At 40.9% G+C, this 22,948-nt stretch overlaps 1 protein-coding gene across 3 annotated transcripts in view; it reads right to left on the bottom strand.

Moving 5' to 3' along the window:
* TOX (thymocyte selection associated high mobility group box) overlaps positions 1-21,228 on the bottom strand; it is a 189,340-nt gene extending 168,112 nt beyond the window's left edge. The window contains exon 1 of one of the 3 annotated variants that reach the window (XM_083517924.1): positions 20,242-21,228. In XM_083517924.1, the coding sequence (XP_083374050.1) occupies positions 20,242-20,376 (135 nt within the window). In that variant the 5' untranslated portion in view covers positions 20,377-21,228. Of the gene's footprint in view, positions 1-19,391; positions 19,535-20,241 lie in introns of those variants that run through there. The other 2 variants (XM_083517925.1, XM_083517926.1) reach the window with 2 other exon arrangements.
* Positions 21,229-22,948: the final 1,720 nt, after the last annotated feature.

Genomic DNA, 22,948 nt, shown 5'->3' with positions numbered 1-22,948 from the left:
TATTTCATCTAAACAACTAAGTGGACATAACCCAGAGCAGAGAGCTTTACACTAAATGCAATTATAAGGAAGGAACAAACACCACCAGCACTTTGGAATGACTCACCCAAAGATTGCCCTGCATATGAAAGGCAAATTTTAAACCAGTGAAGTAAGAAAGATGTTAAAGAGGTAATTCTTAATTCAGAGATGAATATTAAAAACAAGAAACGGGCACATGCTGTACTGAAACCATCCTCTCCCCCCTTCTTTTTGACATGAAAAGTAGTTTCATTTCTTTTAGTGAGCCAACAACTCTAAAGACATACATAGCCTACCAAACTGTGGCTAGCATTGTGTCATTTTCAGCTATTTTAAGTGCTGGAACATTAAAAATTCAAAAACAAAGAGAAGAAAGCATTTTATTGGCACTGAACTCAATTTAAAACACATGAAGGTAAAAACGGAGAGATGAGATTGTATTAAGGAAGAGCTACTGACAGCCATCAGTGGTCCCAAGCAAACAGAGTGTTTAAAATGCAATAAGAGCTCCCGGAGTGTATTTCAATTCTTACAATAAACCATTGTGAAGGTGTAATCATAATCTAATTGCATACCATGTTAAGAAAATATAGGGTTTGTTGAACTATTGTAAGCAAGGTTGGCCATAATTACTTGCAAATATGTTTTGTCAGGTAATTGCTTTTTAAGTGGACTTCATCTTTTGAAATCAAGACATAAACTACTACTAAATTAGCCAGGCTACTGTGAACAGAGCTTCTTCTAAAAATATACATATTTTAAAAATAATAAATTATCATAAATGATATTATCTATAGATGAAATAAAAATGTGTTAAAACAGATACTTCATCAGTGAGGTATAATAAATAAATGTTAACTTTCAGTTGTATTCAATTGGGCAAGGGCTTTTGATTCAGTGGAGAAGATGTTTTTGCAGATTCCACCTGTGGTGCCCAGGACTCACAAGATAATCTGGCAGATTGGAAAACCCTCTAGAACAGATTTTTGAGGCCATGGAGGGAGAGGTATTGCAAAAAAAAAAAAAAAAGGCACCATTAGGGGACACCTCTACTGGCACAAAAGCCCTAGGACCATTAAGTGGATTTCACTACTAGTGAGCTATCTACAAGCTGTTACAGAAGGCATTCCAAGGATACTGTATTTACTGTTGGAATTCTTGGAAAGGTCAGTGTATGGCATCTCACAATAAAGAATGGACTTCTTCTTATTCAGTCCTATAGAGTGGATCCCTGAATGCATTAGGCTTTTATGATTGGATACCACTAGAGTATGGAGGAGAAACAATTCACAGCATACCATGCATGCCATGCCACTGATTTTGAGACACATGTTGCAGTTTTTTAAAGAATGACGGGGTATTGGTGGTTGGTGCTGGGAGTAAGGTCACTCACTTGCATTGTTTTGGGCAAATGGCATCTCAAATCCCAGCCAAATGTACAAGCAGGGAAAGAAGGCAACAGCATACTTGAGATATTTACCCAGGAATCTAGTATTCAGAAGTACAAGCACGAACTGCGACAACACACGAGTGCTTCCATTCAGTGTTCCAGTCAGAAGACTTCACATGAAACATATTTCCACGTACTTTCTTTTAGAAGGTGCTTTTCCATGCTATAATTTCCATCACCCACTTACAATAGTATATCCAACTATATACTTGCAAGTATAAACAGCACTGACTTATGAAAGCCAAATTTCCTCCCAGCAGGCCCAAAATGACTTGTATGAAATTATTAAGAGTGCTGTACTGCATCCAACTCTTCTGGTTCAAAACCTTGACTCTCTGACCAATAAACAAAACTATACTGTTGTATTAACTGGATAAATATGAGATTGTAACAGCGTTGTGCTAAAATAAATACGGACTAACTTCAGCTTGCAACTAGATGGCTGCAGTTTTCAGCACAGACTGACTGTCACACTGGAAAGCATTAAAAATGAGCCCTTTCTGCATCAAAGTCAGGGGACGCCATGAAAGAAAGTGAAGACAATGAGAGTATGCTGTAAAAAGCAACACACATTTAACTGAAGTTTCTTCACTAATGGTAATTTTACCTTCTGTATATTTACCTCAGTTTGGTGAGAACACAGCACAAGTTAATCTGACAGCATTCTCCTGAATGAATCACCCAGGATTATTCCCAGGAACACAGATACTGTACCATTCTGCAGTGTAATTCAATGGGTTTCATGTTTTGTTTTGTTTTGTTTTGTAACAATTTGTGATGTGCTGTGAGCAAACCGTGTCATAGGCTAGTTTCAGTTTTTCCTGCTGGGGATTATACATAAGCAGAGTACAGACCAGAAGTTTTCATCACAGAGAAATAAATAAGGTTAGCAATGGGATGTGACATCCCCCTTTCCTTGCTCCTGTATTTGTAAACAAAATTTCTATTTTTACACTTGGAATATAAAAAAGAAAAAGCCAAATAATAATTGGTTCATTCACTGGCAAAGGCTACATTCCTTAGTCAGAAGTAAGCATCATTAGGCAAAACTAGAACACATTCCTAGAGTCCAGGACTGGTCAAACATCAACAAAAACTTTACAGTGGTACCTTGGGTTACATACGCTTCAGGTTACAGACTCCGCTAAGCCAGAAATATTACCTTGGGTTAAGAATTTTGCTTCAGGATGAGAACAGAAATCGTGCAGCAGCTGCGCAGCAGCAGCAGGAGGCACCATTAGCTAAAGTGGTGCTTCAGGTTAAGAACAGTTTCAGGTTAAGAACAGACCTCCAGAATGAATTAAGTACTTAACCTGAGGTGTTCCAATTATGTGTTAAGTTATTGTGTGAGAGAAAGCAGTGTGGAAAGCATGCTAGTTCCTCCACCACCCCGTACGTTCTAGTTGCCCTCTGACAAAGTTCTTTCTGGATCTAGTTCTTACTTTTCTGAACTGTCTGCTGACATTCCCCAGCGTCCCCTGACACCCATTTCCCTGGCCTCAGTATCAAATCTCATTCCCAAAAAACATAGAGAGTCAAGATACAACAAATTAAATTACAGACATGTTAAGACTATTTCTAAATTTGTACCTGTAATTTGTTTCATCAAGACCCAAATCTACCTGTTTTCCTAATGGAAAGTACATGTTGCTCACTAAAGCCCAATATCCTAAGCAGGCCTTGAGTCAATTTCTTAGGCAGGGTCCTATACAGCTACAACCAGGTCTTAAAGGTCTTCCAGTGGAGCTAGCTTCCTATGTTCCCTGTAGTCCTTACAGCATCTACTGCTACGTGCATAGAAATAAAGACTTTAAATTCATACCTACCACCTGGTACTATGGACCTCCTGGTGCTATGTAAGATATTTATTCAGTAAGTAAAACTATTTTTAATCAATTGATATATCATATCCATTTAAGAGCAAGGTAGATAAATTCCATCTGAAACACAGTGTCATAACAAAACAAAAGTACAGACAAAACCCATGAATAACACCAACAATCTTAAAACACCAGAGTGTCTGACAACTACAAACCATGCTGAACTATTACAAATCTCTAAAGACTTAAGGGGGGGGGGAATCAGATCTTACACTATACTGAAATAAAGACAGGGTTGGCCTACCTCCCTAATTAACAGCCAAGGCAAGCAGAGATAACTTTTTCTCCACATTTCACCCGACTGCAATTAAATGTTCAATGCATTTTATAGAAAATTACTGTACTTTCACAGTTAACATATACAGGAGTGTCTGATCCAGGTAAATGTTTTTTCCGGCCTGTGTTGATGTTGTGTTGCTCATGAGCAAGTTTCAGAGACAGTGTGCCAACCCTGTATTAGGGTCAGCCTTGAAGATTGGAACCTAAGCACCCTAATGAGATTTCTACTACGTCATAGTATGCAAGCGTTTTACTGTTTGCAGCAAGTGATATCACCTATTGATTCCTCAAATATCTGAAGGAAGATCTAATCGTGAGGTAAATCCAGTTGACTTTCTGGGGTACTAAGAACAGAACCGGGGTAAAGATGATAAAGGCTACAGGGATGTCACAAATTCCTTTGACTTCTGCCCTGTTCAGTCTACTCAAGGACAAGCTACACTTTACATGAAACACTGTGATTGGATTCTCTGACTTCTTTTCCCAAACTGAGCTGTTGGAAGCTGCCAATCTTTTTGGAGTGGGGCCAAGTTTCCCTTTTTCAAAGGGCAACTGCTGTTTGCCTGGTGGGGTATTCCCTTCATAAGGCAAACCACAGTGGGCAATATGAGTAAAAACAATTGAGAGGAGGAGGGCAACTTCAACACCACCATTGCAAACTAGCTGGCAGCCCCTCTCCCAATAATAGGTTCATTTCAATTTTAAATAATGTTAAGGAAACCACAGTACTCTATTGATTTTCAATGTAATATGTAGTTTAACACTTAGGCCATGGGTAGGCAAACCAAGGCCCGGGGGCCGGATCTGGCCCAATCGCCTTCTAAATCCGGCCTGGTTCGGGAATCAGTGTGTTTTAATATGAGTAGAATGTGTGCTTTTATTTAAAATGCACCTCTGGGTTATTTGTGGGGCATAGGAATTCGTTTATATGTTTTTTTCAAAATATAGTCTGGCCCCCCACAAGGTCTGAGGGACAGTGGACTGGCCCCCTGCTGAAAAAGTTTGCTGACCCCTGATTAGGCTTTATGCTTCCTGGTTAGAATGTCACTTTTCAACACTGTTATAATGCTTAGTGCCCTTGTGGTATAAAACGAACATTAAATCATCACAGAAAGGGCAGCTAACTCTAGATGTTTGAAACTTTAGGGAGAAACAAGAAAGTAGAGTAATTCAAGCATTATGCTTCCTAATACAAACCAGAACTTCCAGATCTCCTCCCATGCAAGAGGCTTGCACTATCTTCACATCTGTAGGCATCTCAGCTGAGAGTGCACATTGGTTCTAGAACCTTGTGCATTTTTATTCAAAGTCATCCTCACTTTGTGCAATCCTAGGTAAAATATCAGCCTTAGATTCAGGCCAAGTCAGGTCCCATTCAATCATATGCATTCCTATTTATTGATTTGTGAATCAAGACTGTAGAAACAACGTTACTAAAGGAGAGTTGGCCTCGGCTAAAATTTTCACTGGCTTAGAAAATAAACCTAGTTTTGCGATAGCTATAAATTTTTGCTGAGCAAAGGCTATAAAAAAATACATCCTGGCATTCTCTGGTCACTTTATAATGAAAATGAAGGTACTGTACTGTACATACTACTGGAAGCAACCCAGTGGTTGGCAGCATCTTTAAGCATATATATATATATATATATATATATATATGCAGGTTTTGGTGTCTTCGGGTCTCTGTTCCAGTAACAAGAAGCCGAAAGCACCAGCCTGAAGATGACGAGTGAGACCTCGTCGAAACGTCGCCTAGACACCCCAACTCTTACACGGGAAGACACCCGAAGACACCAAAACCTGCATTCCTGTACCCGTGAAAATCTACGAAAGCAAATATATATATATATATATATATATATATATATATATATATATATATATATATATATCAGTATTTTTGCATGTTTGACCTGTAAAGATGTAGCTAAGTAGAGTCAGTGAATCCACTCACTCTGATATACACACATGATATACAATTAAAATCTCTATTCACATTCCTACAAGGCTATCACTCAAGAGAAAAGCCTTTTTGACAACATTCACTGAAGCGTACCAACTAACTGCTAAATGAGAACTTAAACAGTAACAGTTTTGTTATCAGTAGGAAGAGATTTTATCAACATTGGGTTCAGATTCTTCTTCTTTTTTTAAGTATCAAATGTAGAGGACCTTTTATTAAAATTAAGAATGCACCATAAAGGTTTTGTCTTTCACAGCAGCAATATCTATGTGTAAAAAAATCTAACAGAAATAAATTAACCTATTACTTTTAGAACCATAACTACGAGGGAGTTTGCAGGGGTAGGGTGGACATATAAAGTTTTTCTAATTAGATCTTGATCATATTGCTATGTACAATAATAGTTTTTTTCTTTTTTAATTTAAAGGAAGATTTTGGCTCTAAAATATTAAGTGAATATAAAATCAGTGAAGCACTCCAAATAAATAATCACTGGCAGACTATATACTTGCTATTATTTATATATATGTATTCATGCATTTTAATATATGATTCTAAATAGTGTTATTCTTAGAATATAGATAATACTACACCCATAACTTACAGTTCCTGCTTAACAACTAATCAAAGAATGCCTACCCTTTAATGCCTTTAATATACTTTATGGGGGGAAAACCTATAAAAAGCAGAGTCGGGGAAACATAGTCCTGTTGATGTGCTGCTGGTGCATGCATCTTGAAGCAGTTAACCATGGATTACAATTCAGTAGAAGTTAAGTTCAGAAATGGAAATATTTGCCTTTGTACCTATCATGGTCAGTGACTGAGGAGGAGAACAGATGCATTCTGACTATTAACAGTCATGACAAATTGCCTTGCTAATGAATGTTACACACTGGAAATGCCACAACTGATTAAACTACAATTTCGCACTACCAGATAGCGAGAGATACTTGGGAACCCCAGCAGTGGACAACTCTAATGTTCTTCCAACAGGCCTTCAGGGCACAGTGCGGTACTTAGAAAAACACACTGTGAATTCCACACAGATATATTCTAAAAGACTGGGCAGACACACAAGTTCTGCAAGACATTAAATGTAACAGCTTATGTCCAAAACTGTTGAGCCACATGAAATGAATATAATTTAACCATTTTGGTATCATTTAAATTATACGCTGCCTTAAAGAATATTTCTTTTGGAGTTTTGCTACTCCTCTCCCTCCAAAACATTTCTTGCGCTTTGCATTTCACATAAAATCTTTCTTTTGTCAGTTTCTTTGTTGGTGCAAAATTGGCAGCAGTTCAAATTCAAAGTACTCCTATTCATTTACTGACCATTAAACCAATGTCATTCTAGTTCACATCAGCTAGGGAGCTAAGCTCTAAAAAACATAAAAGACTTGCTTCACCACTGACGAATAATGTGTACATTTTTACAGAGCTTAAACCTTAATGCTTTGCCTGAAACTAACAATACAGTATATCTTATCATTCCTTTTTCACAAGCAAGCAGCTGCTGAAACGCTTGCCACTTCAAAATATCAATTGCTTGCCAGAGTTGTCCTCAACACACCCTGTCAAACTCATGTATATTGTGCAATGAAAATGCTGCAGCACTGAAAGCTAGAAATTGTGTCAAAGTAAGGGGATGATGTGCAAAGAACAATGTATGACAACCGTAGAGACCACGAACAATAGGAACGGGGCCAGACACTACATATATCACAACTGTGCCTGCACACATTTTATTGTCTGTATTATATATTTAAACCATGACAAATGAACTGTTGTGTGCTGTGTACGGCACAAATACAACTCCTTCAGTTAGTCAGGCTTTTCTCATTTCTCTTGATGATAGAAACACAGTTGAATCACTCTGCTCTCTGAACATTTGTTTCCAAATCAAAACAGGAGGGGAGAAATGCAAGGTTATCAAAATGAGTAACAGAAAACATGAGACAATAGCACATGATATGAAAATGAGATTTGTTCAGTTGCTTCTCTCCAAGGAGACATAACCAGGGTTACCTTAAAGAATGTTAGGCTATGGAACACAGAGGAAAAAATATTGCTATGCCCATAAATTACAGTATACCTAATTTCAATGCAGATAAGTGCTGGCCTATTGATTTGCATGTTTCCTTGGCAAAATGGAAATCCCATGTGAATCCTCTTTGTCTGGAGAAAGTATATTTTATAAAGCCTTTATGAATACAGCAATCCCTGCCTTTTAAAAGGGAATATGTGAGTAACAAATAGGCCATGGACATACAGCACAGAGCACTAAACTAAAACTTAAATAAGTGTACTGCACAAACAGATGCAAGAAACTCATCCACACCCTACTCATGTGTGCCTGGCCACACACACAAATTAACGTCACTACATTTTAACTATGATTACTGTCAGCCAGTCTTCAAGACTGTGTATTCATTTATTTTTTTACTTATTTAATACTTTTACTAGGTGCTGTTCAAAATTCAGTATTTCCCCCGATAGCTGGCAACTTTTAAAACAATTTAAAACCATATAAAATGTAAACAGCACCATGGTAACATTTCATATCTTTCTAGGTGATTGGATTTCTGTCCCTATAATACAGCCACCCCAAAGACTAAAAACAGGGACTACTGCCTATTAAAACCCCTCATTAAAAGCAATCCTAAACAAAAATGTTTTCAGAGGCCACCTAAACACTCTCAGGGAGGAGGCTGCTTGTACATTTCGGCACGGGGGTTCCATAGCTATAGGGCAATGGTAGAAAAGCCCCTGTCCCTCATCCCACCAGCCTGATCTCTTATCCTATGATCTTCAACTAAGCCACCTAAAAACTAAGCATTACTACTAAGCAGCATATCTAGTTAATTGTACAATGCCAGACCAGTCTTGACATACTGCACAGCTTGCTAAAATGGGCAGGGGTGGGGGAAGGGAACATAGCAGTAAAAGATTACCTACAACACTAACATATGTCCACAGTACAACAGAGGAGTCAAAAGCTTTGATACACAAGAAGCTATGAGTGTCATTAACTCACATACAGTTAACTAAAATGAATAGATATGCTTTTAAGGTGTTAATAAATATTTTGGATAGAAAATAGGTATTTTAGGTGCTTAGGGTGATGACCTTTGCTGTGTTTATTAGTGGGACAATGATGCATTATTAACACACAGCAGCTGTACCTGAACTGCTGCCACAAACATAATAGCCTTTTATAGCCATCAGGGGAGTGAGAGAGGAGGCCTTTATTAACCACTAGACATGATTAGCACATTATGCAAACTTCAGTAGGCAAATTATCTGTTATTGAAATATAGTGTTGGTTATAACCAATTATCAACATTATTTTAAAAAAGAACCCACAAACACCCTAGTCCAAAATGAAAAAAATGGTTTCACTACTGGTCAGTTAGTTATGGGTTGGAAATTTCTAAAAAGCTTTATATTCCAACCCCTTCACTTAAGCAATCCACTAGAACATCTACAGCTTCAGCACAGAACCTAACGCCACATTTAAGACTTCCACTTCATGAATATTAATCTCTAGAATATAAAACTAAACATAAAATGAAACATTTCCAACATAATTAACTGACCTGGTTAACGAGCAAGGAACCTGATGTTTCTAAAACACATTTCCATTAAGGATACAAGTAGGTCTTGAAAGATTAGTGCTGCAATAAATTTTGAAGAGTTAACTTGAAAAATAACAGCATAATATACTTCAAAAAAAGCTTAATTTTGGGGAAGATTATCCCATTATCCTTGGCAACTGAATAGAGCATTGAGAGTCCATTATGAGCAGTCTTTTATGCCCTAGCAGAAAGTCATTAACATAAAATAAATCATTAACTATGATGCTAAGCTCTACTATCTGTAGGTTTCTATGACTAATTTTAATTACTGCATTTGCCAAATGTAAAATGTACCTTTGTTGAAAGTTTTTCTTGTCATTTTACATTTGCTCCCCCCACTTTTTTTAGCATGCTACTTGAGGCTGATATGCAAAATGTGTATCAGCTTAATTTTATTCTTTGCCAAAGGGACTTTGTAACATTGGAAGCCTCTTCCATGGAAAACAAGTCTTGTAAACAACAAAAACTGGACTGATGCAGAAATAAATTGACAAGCTTTACAATACATGTATCTTTGTGGGGGGGGAGGGGGGGAGAAATACAACACATTAAACATTTATTGTCAGATATAAGGATGGCCTTGCCCAAAGTGGAAGAATTATAGCCCATTCAAAAATTTGATTGCATTCGCAAAGGGTGGCTGTGATGGAATATAATACTGAAGTATCACAATGCTAGAACTTGAAAGAAGGAGAACTATAGTGTCATTTATTATGTTCACAGCTGAAAACCACAGAACTGGTAGTTTATTTTCCACTATTAAATGGGCAAGGGATATGGATTTTTAGGAAAACATCTTCAGTAGTTATAACATCATATACTAACGGGGTGAGAAGACATACAGATATAAAGATTTGTTTTCTTGTGGAGATGGGCAGAAGATAGACTGTTCAGTTTCTGGAGGAATACTAGTGTGTGAGTGTTGTTAGGATTCTTCCAAAGCATAGGCAAGTAACTACTTATTACTTATGTTCTTAACCCAGAGAGGATTGCTCAGTATAGATCAGGAGTAATCAACATGATGCCCTCCGTATACATCTCTTGGACTACATCTCTTATCATCCTTGGCCATTGGCTATGATGGCTAGAGCTGATGAGAGCTATAGTCCAATATCATCTGTACGGCATTATGTTGGCTACCCCACACAGATTAACTATGCCTTAACTGTTAAGAGACCCTGAGTATGAAATCTTTAAGCTTACAAAGTGAAACTAACTAGTGAATGAGAGGACACTCTAATGGATGAGAACACATAGGATACCACTCAGCCTAACCACAATATATAACACAGAAACCTGTAAAATGATAGTTCTTTTCTCCCTTTATGTATGTTTTATAACTATAAATCAAATTCTACATGGATTAGACAAAGTGATCCTCCTCTGTGTGTATGTAGGGCAAGAAAGCAATAGCCTGCTCCAAAGGAATACCCAAGAACATGGAGCCTCCCTCTGAGCAGCTACTGAGCACAAGGATTTGCTTTGAGTACCAGAAATAAGCTGAATTCACAGTCCTTTCACATAAAAATCCATTCATGGTTATTGAAATCTTCTTTTTTTCACTTTAGCAGTCTAATCTGGAGAAGGATCGTTTTGGTGTATTGCTCTTGTTTAGCAATTAGGGGGCAGAAATCCATCCATTCTATTGCAAATTACCCAAAGTTCTACCAGTAGGTGATGATCCCACTGTATCTTCTGACCCTCGCTGCCCTAGATGACACACCAATGGATTACCTCAGCACTGTCCACAGCAGAAAAAAGAAATGAAATTCATGTTCTTATACCAAATCCCCTTTCCCATCTAATGACAGCAGGGACATCAACTTCTCTTCGAGCACAGCAGAAAGACTAGCGTCCAAAAGAATCAAGTAGGCATGCTAGATATGGATAGCGTCCTATGCTCCTCTATTGTGGAAAACAGTGAGAAAGTGAGCACAGGTAGAGAGAAAGCTGGAATGAGTGAGGGGAAGCCTTTGATCCTTAGCACAGACAGAACCACCATATGCAGGATGCCTATACCCTGGTATTGCTGTTTCCACACAGTGTATCCCTCTTTCGATAGTATCAGTTTCAATAAGGAAAAGGAGGAGGACTCTACCATTTGCCCAACACATGCACAATGGAGGCATTTCCTCCAAATGTTGAGAAACCCATTACATGAACGACAGTATGCACTGGCAGTGGCGGAGAGCTGGCGGGGGTGGGGTGCACCGCCCGCAGGGGCAGGGCGCGTGTCCTGGGGGCGGGTCACATCACCTGCGGAGGCGGGGCGCCCAGTGCAGATGGGGGAGCAGCCGTGATGGCAACCTGGGGGTTGTGCTGCTGGGGGCGTTGCGCTCCCCCCGCACTCCTCTTCCTCTGCCAGTGCTCACTGGCCCACCTTGGACACATAAATCCCTGTATGTTGCCAGTACCTTATATACCTTTGAAAACAACGCTGAATTGGATATAATTGACTTCAACAAATTAAGTATACAAATAGTACACAGGTTTTTTTGGTTGTTCTTGTTTTGCCTGTCCTATTTCCCTCCTACCATTTGTGCCCCAGAGAGGTTGGGGTTGTGTGGAGTGAGGCATTTTCTAGGAGGTTAGGTTTAGCTGAGGAAATACATAGCTTAGAGACAGGATAAGAATACCAGGGAGAAGATAGGAAAATAGAGAAAACTTCCAGTGATGTGGGCTTCTTTTTAGAAGAATTGGATCCCCCCCCCCCCGATGCATCAGAAAAGAATCAGTTTGCACACAATTTTTTTCTGATGCTCTTGATGTTATCTAATTTAGCATGTTTATTGTAGTTCTAGTTAGTCAACGAAGTTAAAAGCTTCCAAGCTTGCCCAATATGGTATTAGATATTGACAACATTACTAATGAATTTAAGAAATGGAAAATTTCCCATGGAAAATAAAAGTACTAGAAAATTATCTGGCTTGCATCACTGAAACCTCTACACAAGGCTCACTGCAGGAAAAGTTAATACCAGTGTAAGCTGCCTGTGGCCCTCCAGATGTTGTTAGACGACAACTCCCTTCATCCCTGATAGGCATTAGACCAGGGGTCAGCAACCTTTTTCAACCATGGGCCGGTCCACTATCCTTCAGACCATGTGGTGAGCCAGACTATATTTGGGGGGGGGGTGAACAAATTCCTATGCCCCACAAATAACCCAGAGATGCATTTTAAATAAAAGGACACATTCTACTCATGTAAAAACATGCTGATTCCCGGACCGTCCGTGGGCCAGATTGAGAAGGCAATTGGGCCGCATCTGGCCCATGGGCCTTAGGTTGCCTACCCCTGCATTAGAGTCCAATGGCATCTGGACCAGTTGCCCATCCATAGCTTATGCAGCTTTGAGGGATAAGATAGGAAGGACAGAAGTGCTGGGCAATGTCAAAGCAGAGGGCTAAGAAGGAGGTTTAAAGTCAGGATGTGGTGGCTGAGAAATGGAAGACAATTAACTGAAAAGCAGAGAATGTTAGGCAAAGGAGACAGAGGTTGTGTAAGCACCACACATTCAAAGCACATGACTTTCCCAAAGAATCATTGGAATTATATGTTGTTAAGGGTACTGGGCACTGTGAAGGGTAAACTACAGCTCCCAGTGGTTTAAATGTGTGGTGTGTGCAGTCCTGAGAAAGGCCTATGTATTGAATAAACAAGGTGGCAGTATACTGAGGGGAGAAACTGATACAGGGCTTCTCATGACAAGTTGCTGTTGTCTTCAGTGACATTATGGTCTATGGGACAAGCCAGCCAAAGAAGTGATAGGGACAGGAATGACTGATACTTTTATTCACTTATTCCAAAGATTGCCTATCCTGCTGTTCTGTCAAAAGGCTTTCAGATTAATTCATGCTACGTAGTTAAACTGCTGACCAAAAAAATTTGATACAATATGAACAACAACCAGTTGTACCTTAGCACAACCACCAAATGTAAAAGGCCTGAGCAAATAAAACTGTCTTCACTTGATAAAACAAAAAACCCCAATGAATACTAGGACAAAGAAGCTGCCCTGGGGATACTGTTCCATAATTGAGTCACCACCACAGAAAAGGCCTTTCAACAGAAAAGGCCAGACCATCCACCATACCTTCAAAGGCTGGGGACTCAGAGAACAAAGCCAGTCCCAAACATTTTGCTGTCTGAGACAGAACAGGATATAGTATGCTCAAAGGTACCCACAACCACTTATTTTGGTAAGCATCTCTCCCCCTCTTTAAAAAATAATAATAATAAATTAAATAATTTGCTGCCCTTTCGTGACAGCCAAAATCAGATGCCTGAGGCAGCTTAATGTCACTTTGTCTAATGGCAGGGCCAGTTCTGTGGGCAAAGGAACTCCAAGGAGAAGTTCACCATTCAGGCAGTCCATGAGGAAGAAGGCAGTCCTTCAGTACCATCATGCCAAGTTGTTTGTATAATGGCAGTAACTAATTTGTACTCAGAAATAGACCAGGAGACAATGCAGTTGTTTAAACACTAGTGAGATGTATTGCACACAGCCAATAGCTACAGTATATATGTATAGTGTGTGCATCAATTTAAACAAAACTGGCTAATCGTTGGCTACTGGTTTCTAGTGTGAAGGTAATCCAACATGTTTCATACACAAATATGGATATGCAAGCTATTCAGAATCATTTCAAGACTGGCGACCCAACAACCAACAAAATCAAATGGTTGGACAAGAGGTTGGGGCACAGCAATTATACAAAAACAAACTTCACTTGGTTTATACACTAAAGTAGATTTGAAGAAAGTAACTATATATCTATATCTATATATTTGCATATATATGCAAAAGAACATGAAAGGACTACATACAAACAGACATTTAAAATGCAAGTACAAAAGATGTATCTTCAGCCCAGAGCATTTATCCACTTTACGCTGAACAGTGCAGCACAGACAACAAACTGAACAGAATTTTTTGTCTAATCTGTTGCCAAACTGGAATGTACTTTTCATTGCAGAGTATATTACAAGGTTGCCATTTTCAAGCCCAATGTTGTAGGGGAAAAATGTTACCACCAGAAAAACTCATTTGGGTTAAGCAAATTCCATGTCTCGCTGTCTATAATTAACTGTTTATTGGCACTTGCATTGAGAACCTCATTTACTGATCAGCTTATAACAGGTTTCTTAATGAATAACAATTCCTTAATGAAAACATCCACACAGAGCAAGCATCACTCTTGTAAAAAAATAATAATGTCAGAAATTGCCACCGTTATATGTTTTGACACAAAGAGCATGGATAGAAGAGAATGGATGCCTACTTTCTATTAAAAGTTTGTGAAACCCTGATTGAAAGGGGAAAGCTTGTGCTAGGAGTATTCAGTATGTGCTATTGTGTCAGCCTTGGATATAGAGTTTCAGGAATTCTGGTCTCTCACCTAATGCAAGTATTCAGACCCTAATCCTAAACAGACATGCCTCTGAGCAAAGTCTATTGGAATCAATGGCATTTCATTTACTAGGTTTGTATCCTTGGTAGGGAGCCTAAATATATTTTATTATGTTATGTTATTATCAAAACTTCTGTGGTTGGTTTGTTAAAAAAAGTAACTGTGAAAATAGCTCTGTGCTATCTAATAGTTTTTGGTATCAGAGGACACAAGCCTTTCAAGATCAGGACATACGAGCTGAAAAATCTCAAACCGTGACAGGTCAAGCTGCACAATATATCCTGATTTCCCCACACCAGGGTTTGGGAAACCTGTGAGACTCCGGGTGTTGCTGGACTACAATTCCCATAATTCCTGACCACAGACTGGCTGGAGCTAATGGGAACTGGAGTTCAACTGCATCTGAAGAGCCTCATCCATGTCCTAGTTCAACATGGTCAACACAGCAAATATTTCAGCTGCATAAGAATTGCAATGAATGGGAATCTAGAGCTCCTGCTGAATCCATTCACGAGAATATGTTTCGTGCAGGCCTTTCCCAAGAGAGGACTGGCAGAAGTCACTGCTTATAGGTAAAGTGATGGTCTGAGCCACTCATTATTACACACAGATTAGAGAATCTAACTCACTATGTCAGGGGCAGCCAACTCCCAAGAGACTGTGATCTACTCACAGAGTTAAAAACTGGCAGTGATCTACCCCCTTTTGGGGGGTTCAGGTCAAAGTTGTTCAGCTTTTTTTAGGGGAACAAAAGTTGTTGAGCTTCTTTGGACTACTGCAATCTAATTTGTCCACAATAAGTAGTGGCCATTAACTGGTACCATAAAATGTATCAAAACTTATTAAGAACATCAACACAACAAATCAGTAATACAAGCACAGTTTCTCTCTCTTTAAGAGTAAAAATGGAGTAAAAATGTTTTGCGAGCACCCAAAACTACCCTTTCAAGAAAATAATAAAGAACAAAATTTATTCAACACCCAATTGATTCCACACAGATGTTGAAATTTCTCAAAATATTAGCTACGTAAGCACTTTAGAGTTTTCCTGAGGGACTCTCCTAGAATTCAATGGGGAGTAGGAGTTTGACTACCAGGCATCAGAAACAAAGCATGCTTGTGAAAGAGATACACTTTTGGGACATTTTATAAAGAGCTCAATTTTAGTTTTGGTTTGGCATGATAAAGATACAATAGCAAAATAAACACTATAAACATTTTCCAAGGGGTAATTGTTTTGCACTGTGTTGTAGATTGCAACATAGATATCAAAGAGTCTTATAGCTCCTTAAAGACTAACAAGAATCTTTGTTGTAAGTACGATGGTTTTCTGACTATGGAGTCACAAAGAAGTTTTAAAATACTACTTGCCCACAAAGAAGTTTTATGTACTCATTTCCTTATGTTGCATTGCTCCCTACCCCCATTTTGTTTAGTCTAGGTTTTTCTCTCTCTCTATCTAATCAGCTTGTATTTTTCCACTGCATTGACAAGTATAAAGAGGTAAACAGCAAATGAGCCATGGGCATATATATATATTTACCAGTAAATCTCAGGGGGTGGAAGAAAATCCGTACATAATTTTGCAATGCTAGCTACTGGGAGCCATAAAGGCCATTATGCCCCTCCTGTTGTTGGCATAAGTCACCATCTCTGTTATTACCAGTGTCAAAACAAAATCATATTAAAGCAGATACTTAAACAGTTCAGCTGTGCTCAAAATAACAGCAACTTTACAAAAATTATAAGCATCCGTCTACTCACAGTACTTAAGAAATGAGTATATGTAAGGAGTAAATACTGGTTTTTATGGATATATCTTCAAACTAAAGGCATGACATCTCTAAACAGCAGAAGGCTAGTGAGTTATTTTACTGCTGTGCTCATGCCCTGTGCATATAACAACAGAATTGTTTCCAGGGAAATTTAAGTTATGAGGATCTAGGCTGCCATCCCTAAACAGCTCTCCTGGAAGTTTCAGAGGTAAACCATATTACCTCAAGTCTAAATCTGCCTGCCCAGCCTATGAGCTTCACTATGTTATTTCAGAGGCTGACCTATATACAGCAGCATACCATCCATTCTCTCTGTTTGTACAAGAGATACCTCACACAGTTGCCATAACCAACATTGTTTGCATTGTTCTTTCACTTTTCTCCCTCTGAGGTTTTGATGGGAAAGAAACATGATCCAATACAATACGTACAAAGCACACTATGCAGAAAGGCAAAACATGGCAATGGCCAACTAAAATGTTTCGGGACATTATTTTTAAGTTTATAAAGACCTCAGTCATCTTTTGAAACAAAGACAGCCAACAGAAAAATCAGCAGAGCAGAAAGATCTATACTATTGTATGTTATTTTAAACATGGCCAAGGGTGATTCATTTTAACTTGCGCCACAAACGTATGTAGATACGGCCAACTCTTATACTACACATGAACTATGACATTGTATGTCAGAAGACCTGCACCCGAGGATCACTGATTGATTGTCAATCATTTCAAACAAGTTTAAGACTGTGATCCACTCTACTGGCTTAAAAGGGATCACTCTGAAGTAAATGCAGCTTATAGTACAGTTTATACAAAGCAAACAAGTTTGCCCTGCAATGTCTAATCAGCTTGAAAGTTTAGAGGAAACGGTGAACACAGGCATGTCTGCTATTAGTGTTTTAGGTTATAGGGCTTCCCGTTGCATCTGTACTCATAAAATCTGCTAAAGATGATGCAGTATTTAGGGGGGAAATTATCCAACAGCTGTTCATAAAAATGTTCTTTGTACCCAAGAACAACAGCACACATAAAGTTAAGGCTTTATAACAACGTTAATCAGCCTGGATAGATAGGGCTGAGGGACTGGAGGAAAATGAGATGTTCAGTCAACACATGCCTCATAGGGGCCCAGCCAGCAAAGCTACTCTAAGTCCATTTTCTATAATCAATGGTCATTGGCAGGGCTGTTTGACAGAGATATACATTGCTTGAAGAATGTTGTTTTACAAGAAACATTCCTGGTATGTCATTCCTAAGCTTAGAAAAAGAGAAAGAAAGAAAGAAAGAAAGAAAGAAAGAAAGAAAGAAAGAAAGAAGGAAGGAAGAACAGAGCAAGTCTTACAACTGAGCATTTCTGAAATTCATTATCAGTCCTGACTAAGTTAAATAGAGTGCCTCATTTTCAGAGTCAAAAGAAGTTTGCTTCTTTATGCTTGGACTTAACCAGGTTTTTTTGGGGGGGGGGTGGCAAATAAAAAACTGACTAGGAACATAGGGCAAACAGAGAAGGGGGGAAGCTTTCTAAATTAATTTATTCAATCAAAAATGATAGCCACCCAAAATGATTTAAAGCACTTAATTGGAAAATGATTTAATATATTAACGTAATTCCTGATTTTCCAAAGCATTTAACTTTTAAATTAAATCTGGCTCACCATCTTGAGTATGATGAGCGAAATGTGTATTCAAGTCATTACCTTCTTTTTGAAGCTTTAAATCACTGGTAGATTTAATAACCGTTCGTCCAGTTTTCATTGCCAAATGGCTCTTCAGGCACTTTGGCGCTTATGTCATTAATTCTACCCAATGCTTCTTTACTTTTCAGCATGGCAGGCTTACAATTCACAATAAAAGATAATCGAGATTATATTTTATAGTGGCAAGTCACAGAGTGAAAGTAGTTCTATAATCATCATTGCTCAATACTTAAGAAGCCTCAGCACATGAACAGCCTGGCACATAAAGAGGGTTCATTCCTGCTATCCAAACTTAAATCTTTTCTTTCTTTCTTTATAAAAGAGGTAACTTTTTCAAAGGAAGGGTTTTACTTGATTATAACAATTAAAAGCCCAAGTGCTACAGCCCAGATGATCACTGTACACAAATCTACCTAATGAATTTCTGCCATCAAGCTCCAAGTTTAAGATGTTAGGACACTCTTAAGTCTTGTCCTCATCAGGGTTCCTCAAATAATGAATGACAGATGATATCATGCAGGAAATATTTCCTGAAAAGTGAATGGGTCTTTATCACAGTGCAACAGTTTGTGTTCTTAAAACAAGCAGCAAAACAGAAGTCTGTATTTACAGCACTATGTCTAGGTGCAATTTGCCTTAGACAAACACTTGAAATAGCTCCTAAACACAAACACACCGGTGACAACAGACAAAAACCCCAGGGCTTATGCCCACACTCCACTTTCGAACATAAAGTGAACACACTCCCCTTTTGTAAAAAGGCATCTTTAATGCCTTCTCTGTTGCAAATCAAACCAAGCACAGAATCACCAACAAGCAAGGAATAGCCAGGTGCTGATTAGTCAGATGTGGAGTTTATATGGCACATACACAAAAAGATCTGGTGCTGCCTGCAAAAGCTCCAGCCTTCCAGCCTATGCGCTTAAACAAAAGCTTAACAGGCACCCAGGTTTAAACAAATCTTACTACCAATGCTTGCTCGCAGTTCTGTTCCTCTCCCCTCCTCGGGGAGTGTTTTGGAAAGCTTGCACTTCCTGATTATTTCCTATGGCCAGCACTGCCCATTCTACAACAGAGGAGGGTGGAGGGAGTTGCACATCATGCATAGTAGTATTAGCAGCTGGCCGAAGCCAGGGAGAAATAAGAATGTGGAAAATAAGGAATCAGTGGCCCTGAAGTTCTGGGGCAGAAGCCTTAAGCGTTAAAGATTGTAGCACAAAACCAGACAGGAGAAAACGACGACCCGGACTGCAACCCTATGCACACATACTTGGAATAAGTCCCGCGAAACTCTTGAGCAGTACACTCCACTCTCTTTCTGCCCTGCCCAGGGCTTTGCAAATTTCGCCTCGTCTTTCCTACTTAGGAGAAAACTTGTTCTGATGGCGCTGAATCAAGTTATAAAGGGAATGGATGCAGTTTGATTCTGGGCTTCCTTCTAGTCGATTCAAAACTTGCCACGCTTCTGCAATTTGGGACCCCCCCCCACAGTCTCCCACCCACCCCAACCCTGTCCAGCCTGCGATCTGACCACGCTTTGTCCTTCGAGTCTCCCTCCCCTAAAGTAACACCCAAAAGAGGGGTGAATTTAAATCTCCCGCATAAGCATCCCAAGCGTGGAGGGGGGGGGCACTCGAAAAAAGACTTTGCGCTTAGGCAGGGCTGCAGTCCCGGGAGCATTGCCCTACGTTGGATTCTCCATAAATTGCCATGGGACTTACTCACGAGTAAGGGCTGTGAGCCCGAGGCGGCTTTCTCTCTCCCCCTCCCCCCTCCCCCCCCTCGGCCAATTCATGGATTTGCATTTTGAAGGCGCCCAGGCCACCCCACACAACAGGCCGAGAGGGGCTTCGCAAAAGCGCCCAGTTGCCTCCCCCGCCGTCGCGCACAACACAAACATTGCACAACGGCAAGGCAAGCAGACACACACACACAAACACACACACACACACACACACACACACACGGCGCTGGTGGTGCCTTTGGCTCCAGCCTGCAACCTGCCCCGCTCCAAGTCTCGCTCAAGCTGCCCAGCCATCTGCCAACCAAGCCAAACTCCCTTCGAGGAAAGAGAGAGGGTGGGGTGGGGGTAGCCAGGGCCCCCCCTCACGCCGAATCACCTTGTTGCAGTAGTAGGGGTCCAGGCAAGGAGAAGGTCCCAGGCAAGGGGTCTCCGGAGCGGCGGCGGACTGCGAGGGTGGCGGCGGCTGCTGAGGCGGCGGCTGAGGCGGCGGCGAGTAAAACCGTACGTCCATCGCACTAAAACATCAAGCAAACTCCTCGTCTTCCCGCTTCGTGTCGGCGTTCAGGCAAAACAAAACAAAACGAGAGAGCGAGCGAGCGAGAGAGCAATCGGGGGGCGGGGAAACCCCTGAAAACTGAGGTGCCTGAGGAGAAGCAGGAGGGGGGTGGGAAAGAAACACCTTCCCCGCCTCACATCCGTTTGCGGTTCGTAAAAGAGAAGAAGGGCTGGTGGGAGGGAAGAGAAACTCTTCCCAAAAGCACCGGTCTTGCCGGGCGCGGCGACGGCTACCTGAAGCAAAAGCCGCCTCCTCTCTCTCTCTCTCTCTCACGGCGGGGCAGGTAACTTCGAGGAGTTCCGTTGTCCCCACACGCGCCGCTCGCCGAAGCAGCCCAGGACCGCGCTGCGCCTGAGGAGAGTTGGCGCCCTCGCCTCTCCCTGCCCAGCCCGCGCCCTCTCGCTCGCTCTCTCCGCTCTCTTTGCAGCGGCTTTATTTCGGAGGTCTTTATTTCCCTGCCTCGAGAGGAGTCAAGGGAGAGAGCCGGAGGGGAAAAAGCACCAGCCCCCGCTAGCTACAGTCGAGCCGCTGGGTTTCGGACTGAGGCGGACCCCCGGCTCCAGCAGGGCTGCCCCGCGTCGCTGGCGGCAGGGCGGAGAGGAGGCAGCCGGCGTGCGCCTCGGCCGCTTCGCTGCGAGTGTGCTCCACACAAAGGAGCTCGCGAATCCAGAGCCATTTGCTGCTTTCGCCGCGGAGCGCGCGCGGAGCGCAGACAGGGGGCGCTGTGGCGCCCGCCAGCCGGGCCTCCCTTGCCAACTCTCCTCCTGCACTTCTGCCCTTACCCGGGCTAGTTACTATGGCATCTCCGCGCTTCTGTAGGAAGGAGGAAGGGGAAACGAGGCAAAAGGGGGGGGGGAGACAGGAGACGATTAAAAGAAGAGAGAAGATGTGGGTGGGTGGGTGCCAGGACTTTAAGATAGTTTGAGCAAGGCCGAGCCCCCATTTCCTGCCTGTCCCCAGTAGTTTAGCTTTGCTCTTGGACCCTTTGAAGCAATGTGGAAGAGAGGGGGGAGCCTCTGAGCATGTGCAGAGTTGAACTTCTTCAAGGCAGCTCCAGCCTGCAGGTTAGAAGTGTAGAATTGCAGAGCTGAAAGGGACCTCGAGGATCAGCGAGTCCAAGCCCCTGCAATACAGGAATATGCAGCTGTCACATACAGGGAGCAAACTTGAAACCTGGGCATTATCAGCATCATGCTCGGACCAACGGATCTAGCTGGGCTTGCAGTCACCTGCAGGTTCAGGGCCATGCCTCACCAGGGAGCTGGTGATGTGAAACTGTCTGAGATCCTGAACGGGTCATGGCGAATACAAGGTAGAAATGGACTAGGTGGTCTGGTGGTCTGACATTGTAAAAGGAAGCTTCCTATGTCCAGAATGCAAGATTGATGCTTCAAGGCATTTTGCCCAAAAAATCTGCCTAATGTCGAGGCAGACCATTCATTAGTCCATCTTTCTCAATACTGTCAACACTGACCTGCACTGGCTGTCCTGGGTTTCATGCAGGGAGTGTCTCCCAGCTCTACCTGGAGATACTGGTATTGAAGGCGAGAGCTTTTGCATGCAAAGCAGACGCTCTACCACTGAAATGAGCCATTTTGAAATTAATAGCCAAGATGAGGATTGAGAGAAGCAATTCAAAGCTTCGCTGGCCTTGCCTACTGCACACCACAAAGAGATTTTGAATGCTCACAGAGCAGTAAGACAATACGGGGAACTTTCCCATGCACTTGGGAACTCCTAAGGCATGTGACATCTTTCCCTCAGCCATATGGGTCTCAGTTTTCCAGCACATAAAATTGGAATAATGACTTCAGCCACCAGGATGTAGTGGTAGTGGCAGGACTGGAGAATGTACAATTTTAGATGATGTATACATCTTGCAAACATAGCCTTTTTGTTATGATTATTTAGGACAATGAAACTGGAAAGTGGCATAAGAAAGTAAAGCAAAGCTTTGAAAAGTAGTGTGCATGTGGGGTGGGGACAACAACAGAGGCCAAAAAATGAAGAAAACACAAAACATTATTTTTACTATTGAATTAATTGCATTTGTATCCCACCTTTTTCTCTAGGGTGCTCAAGGTGGTGTTTATGGTTCTCCCCCTCATTTAATCCCCTCAGCAAACCTGTTCTAGTTTTGTTGTCATGCAAATTTGGCCAGTTAGGTTTGTTTAATTCAAGAATTGGTACAAGTATGTGGTTCAGGTGTAGTCAAAATTTATAAAAGTAATTTATAAAAGTAACTAAATTCATTTAACACAAAAGACAACTGAATGTGCATTAATTCATGGGATTTGATAATAATCATTTAGCTTAACTGATCTATAAAAGCTTTTATTTTAGTATATATAGTGAAACTATTTTTTCCCCATTTTCCTGCCTTTACAAATTATAATTTTAGTGCTCTAGATACATAAATAACTACAGCATGTGCAGGGCTATCACAAAGGATGGTCCTGGTCCTATAATTTTGGAAATCAGGTAGAAAAATCCCTACATGTAGAAAATTCGTCAGCCTTTGTCAAGC

Source organism: Podarcis liolepis (assembly GCF_965112155.1).
Source record: "Podarcis liolepis genome assembly, chromosome: 8".
NCBI classification, from domain to species: domain Eukaryota; kingdom Metazoa; phylum Chordata; class Lepidosauria; order Squamata; family Lacertidae; genus Podarcis; species Podarcis liolepis.
Note: the sequence above shows the minus strand (reverse complement) of the source record. Positions and strands in the feature narration are given on the sequence as shown.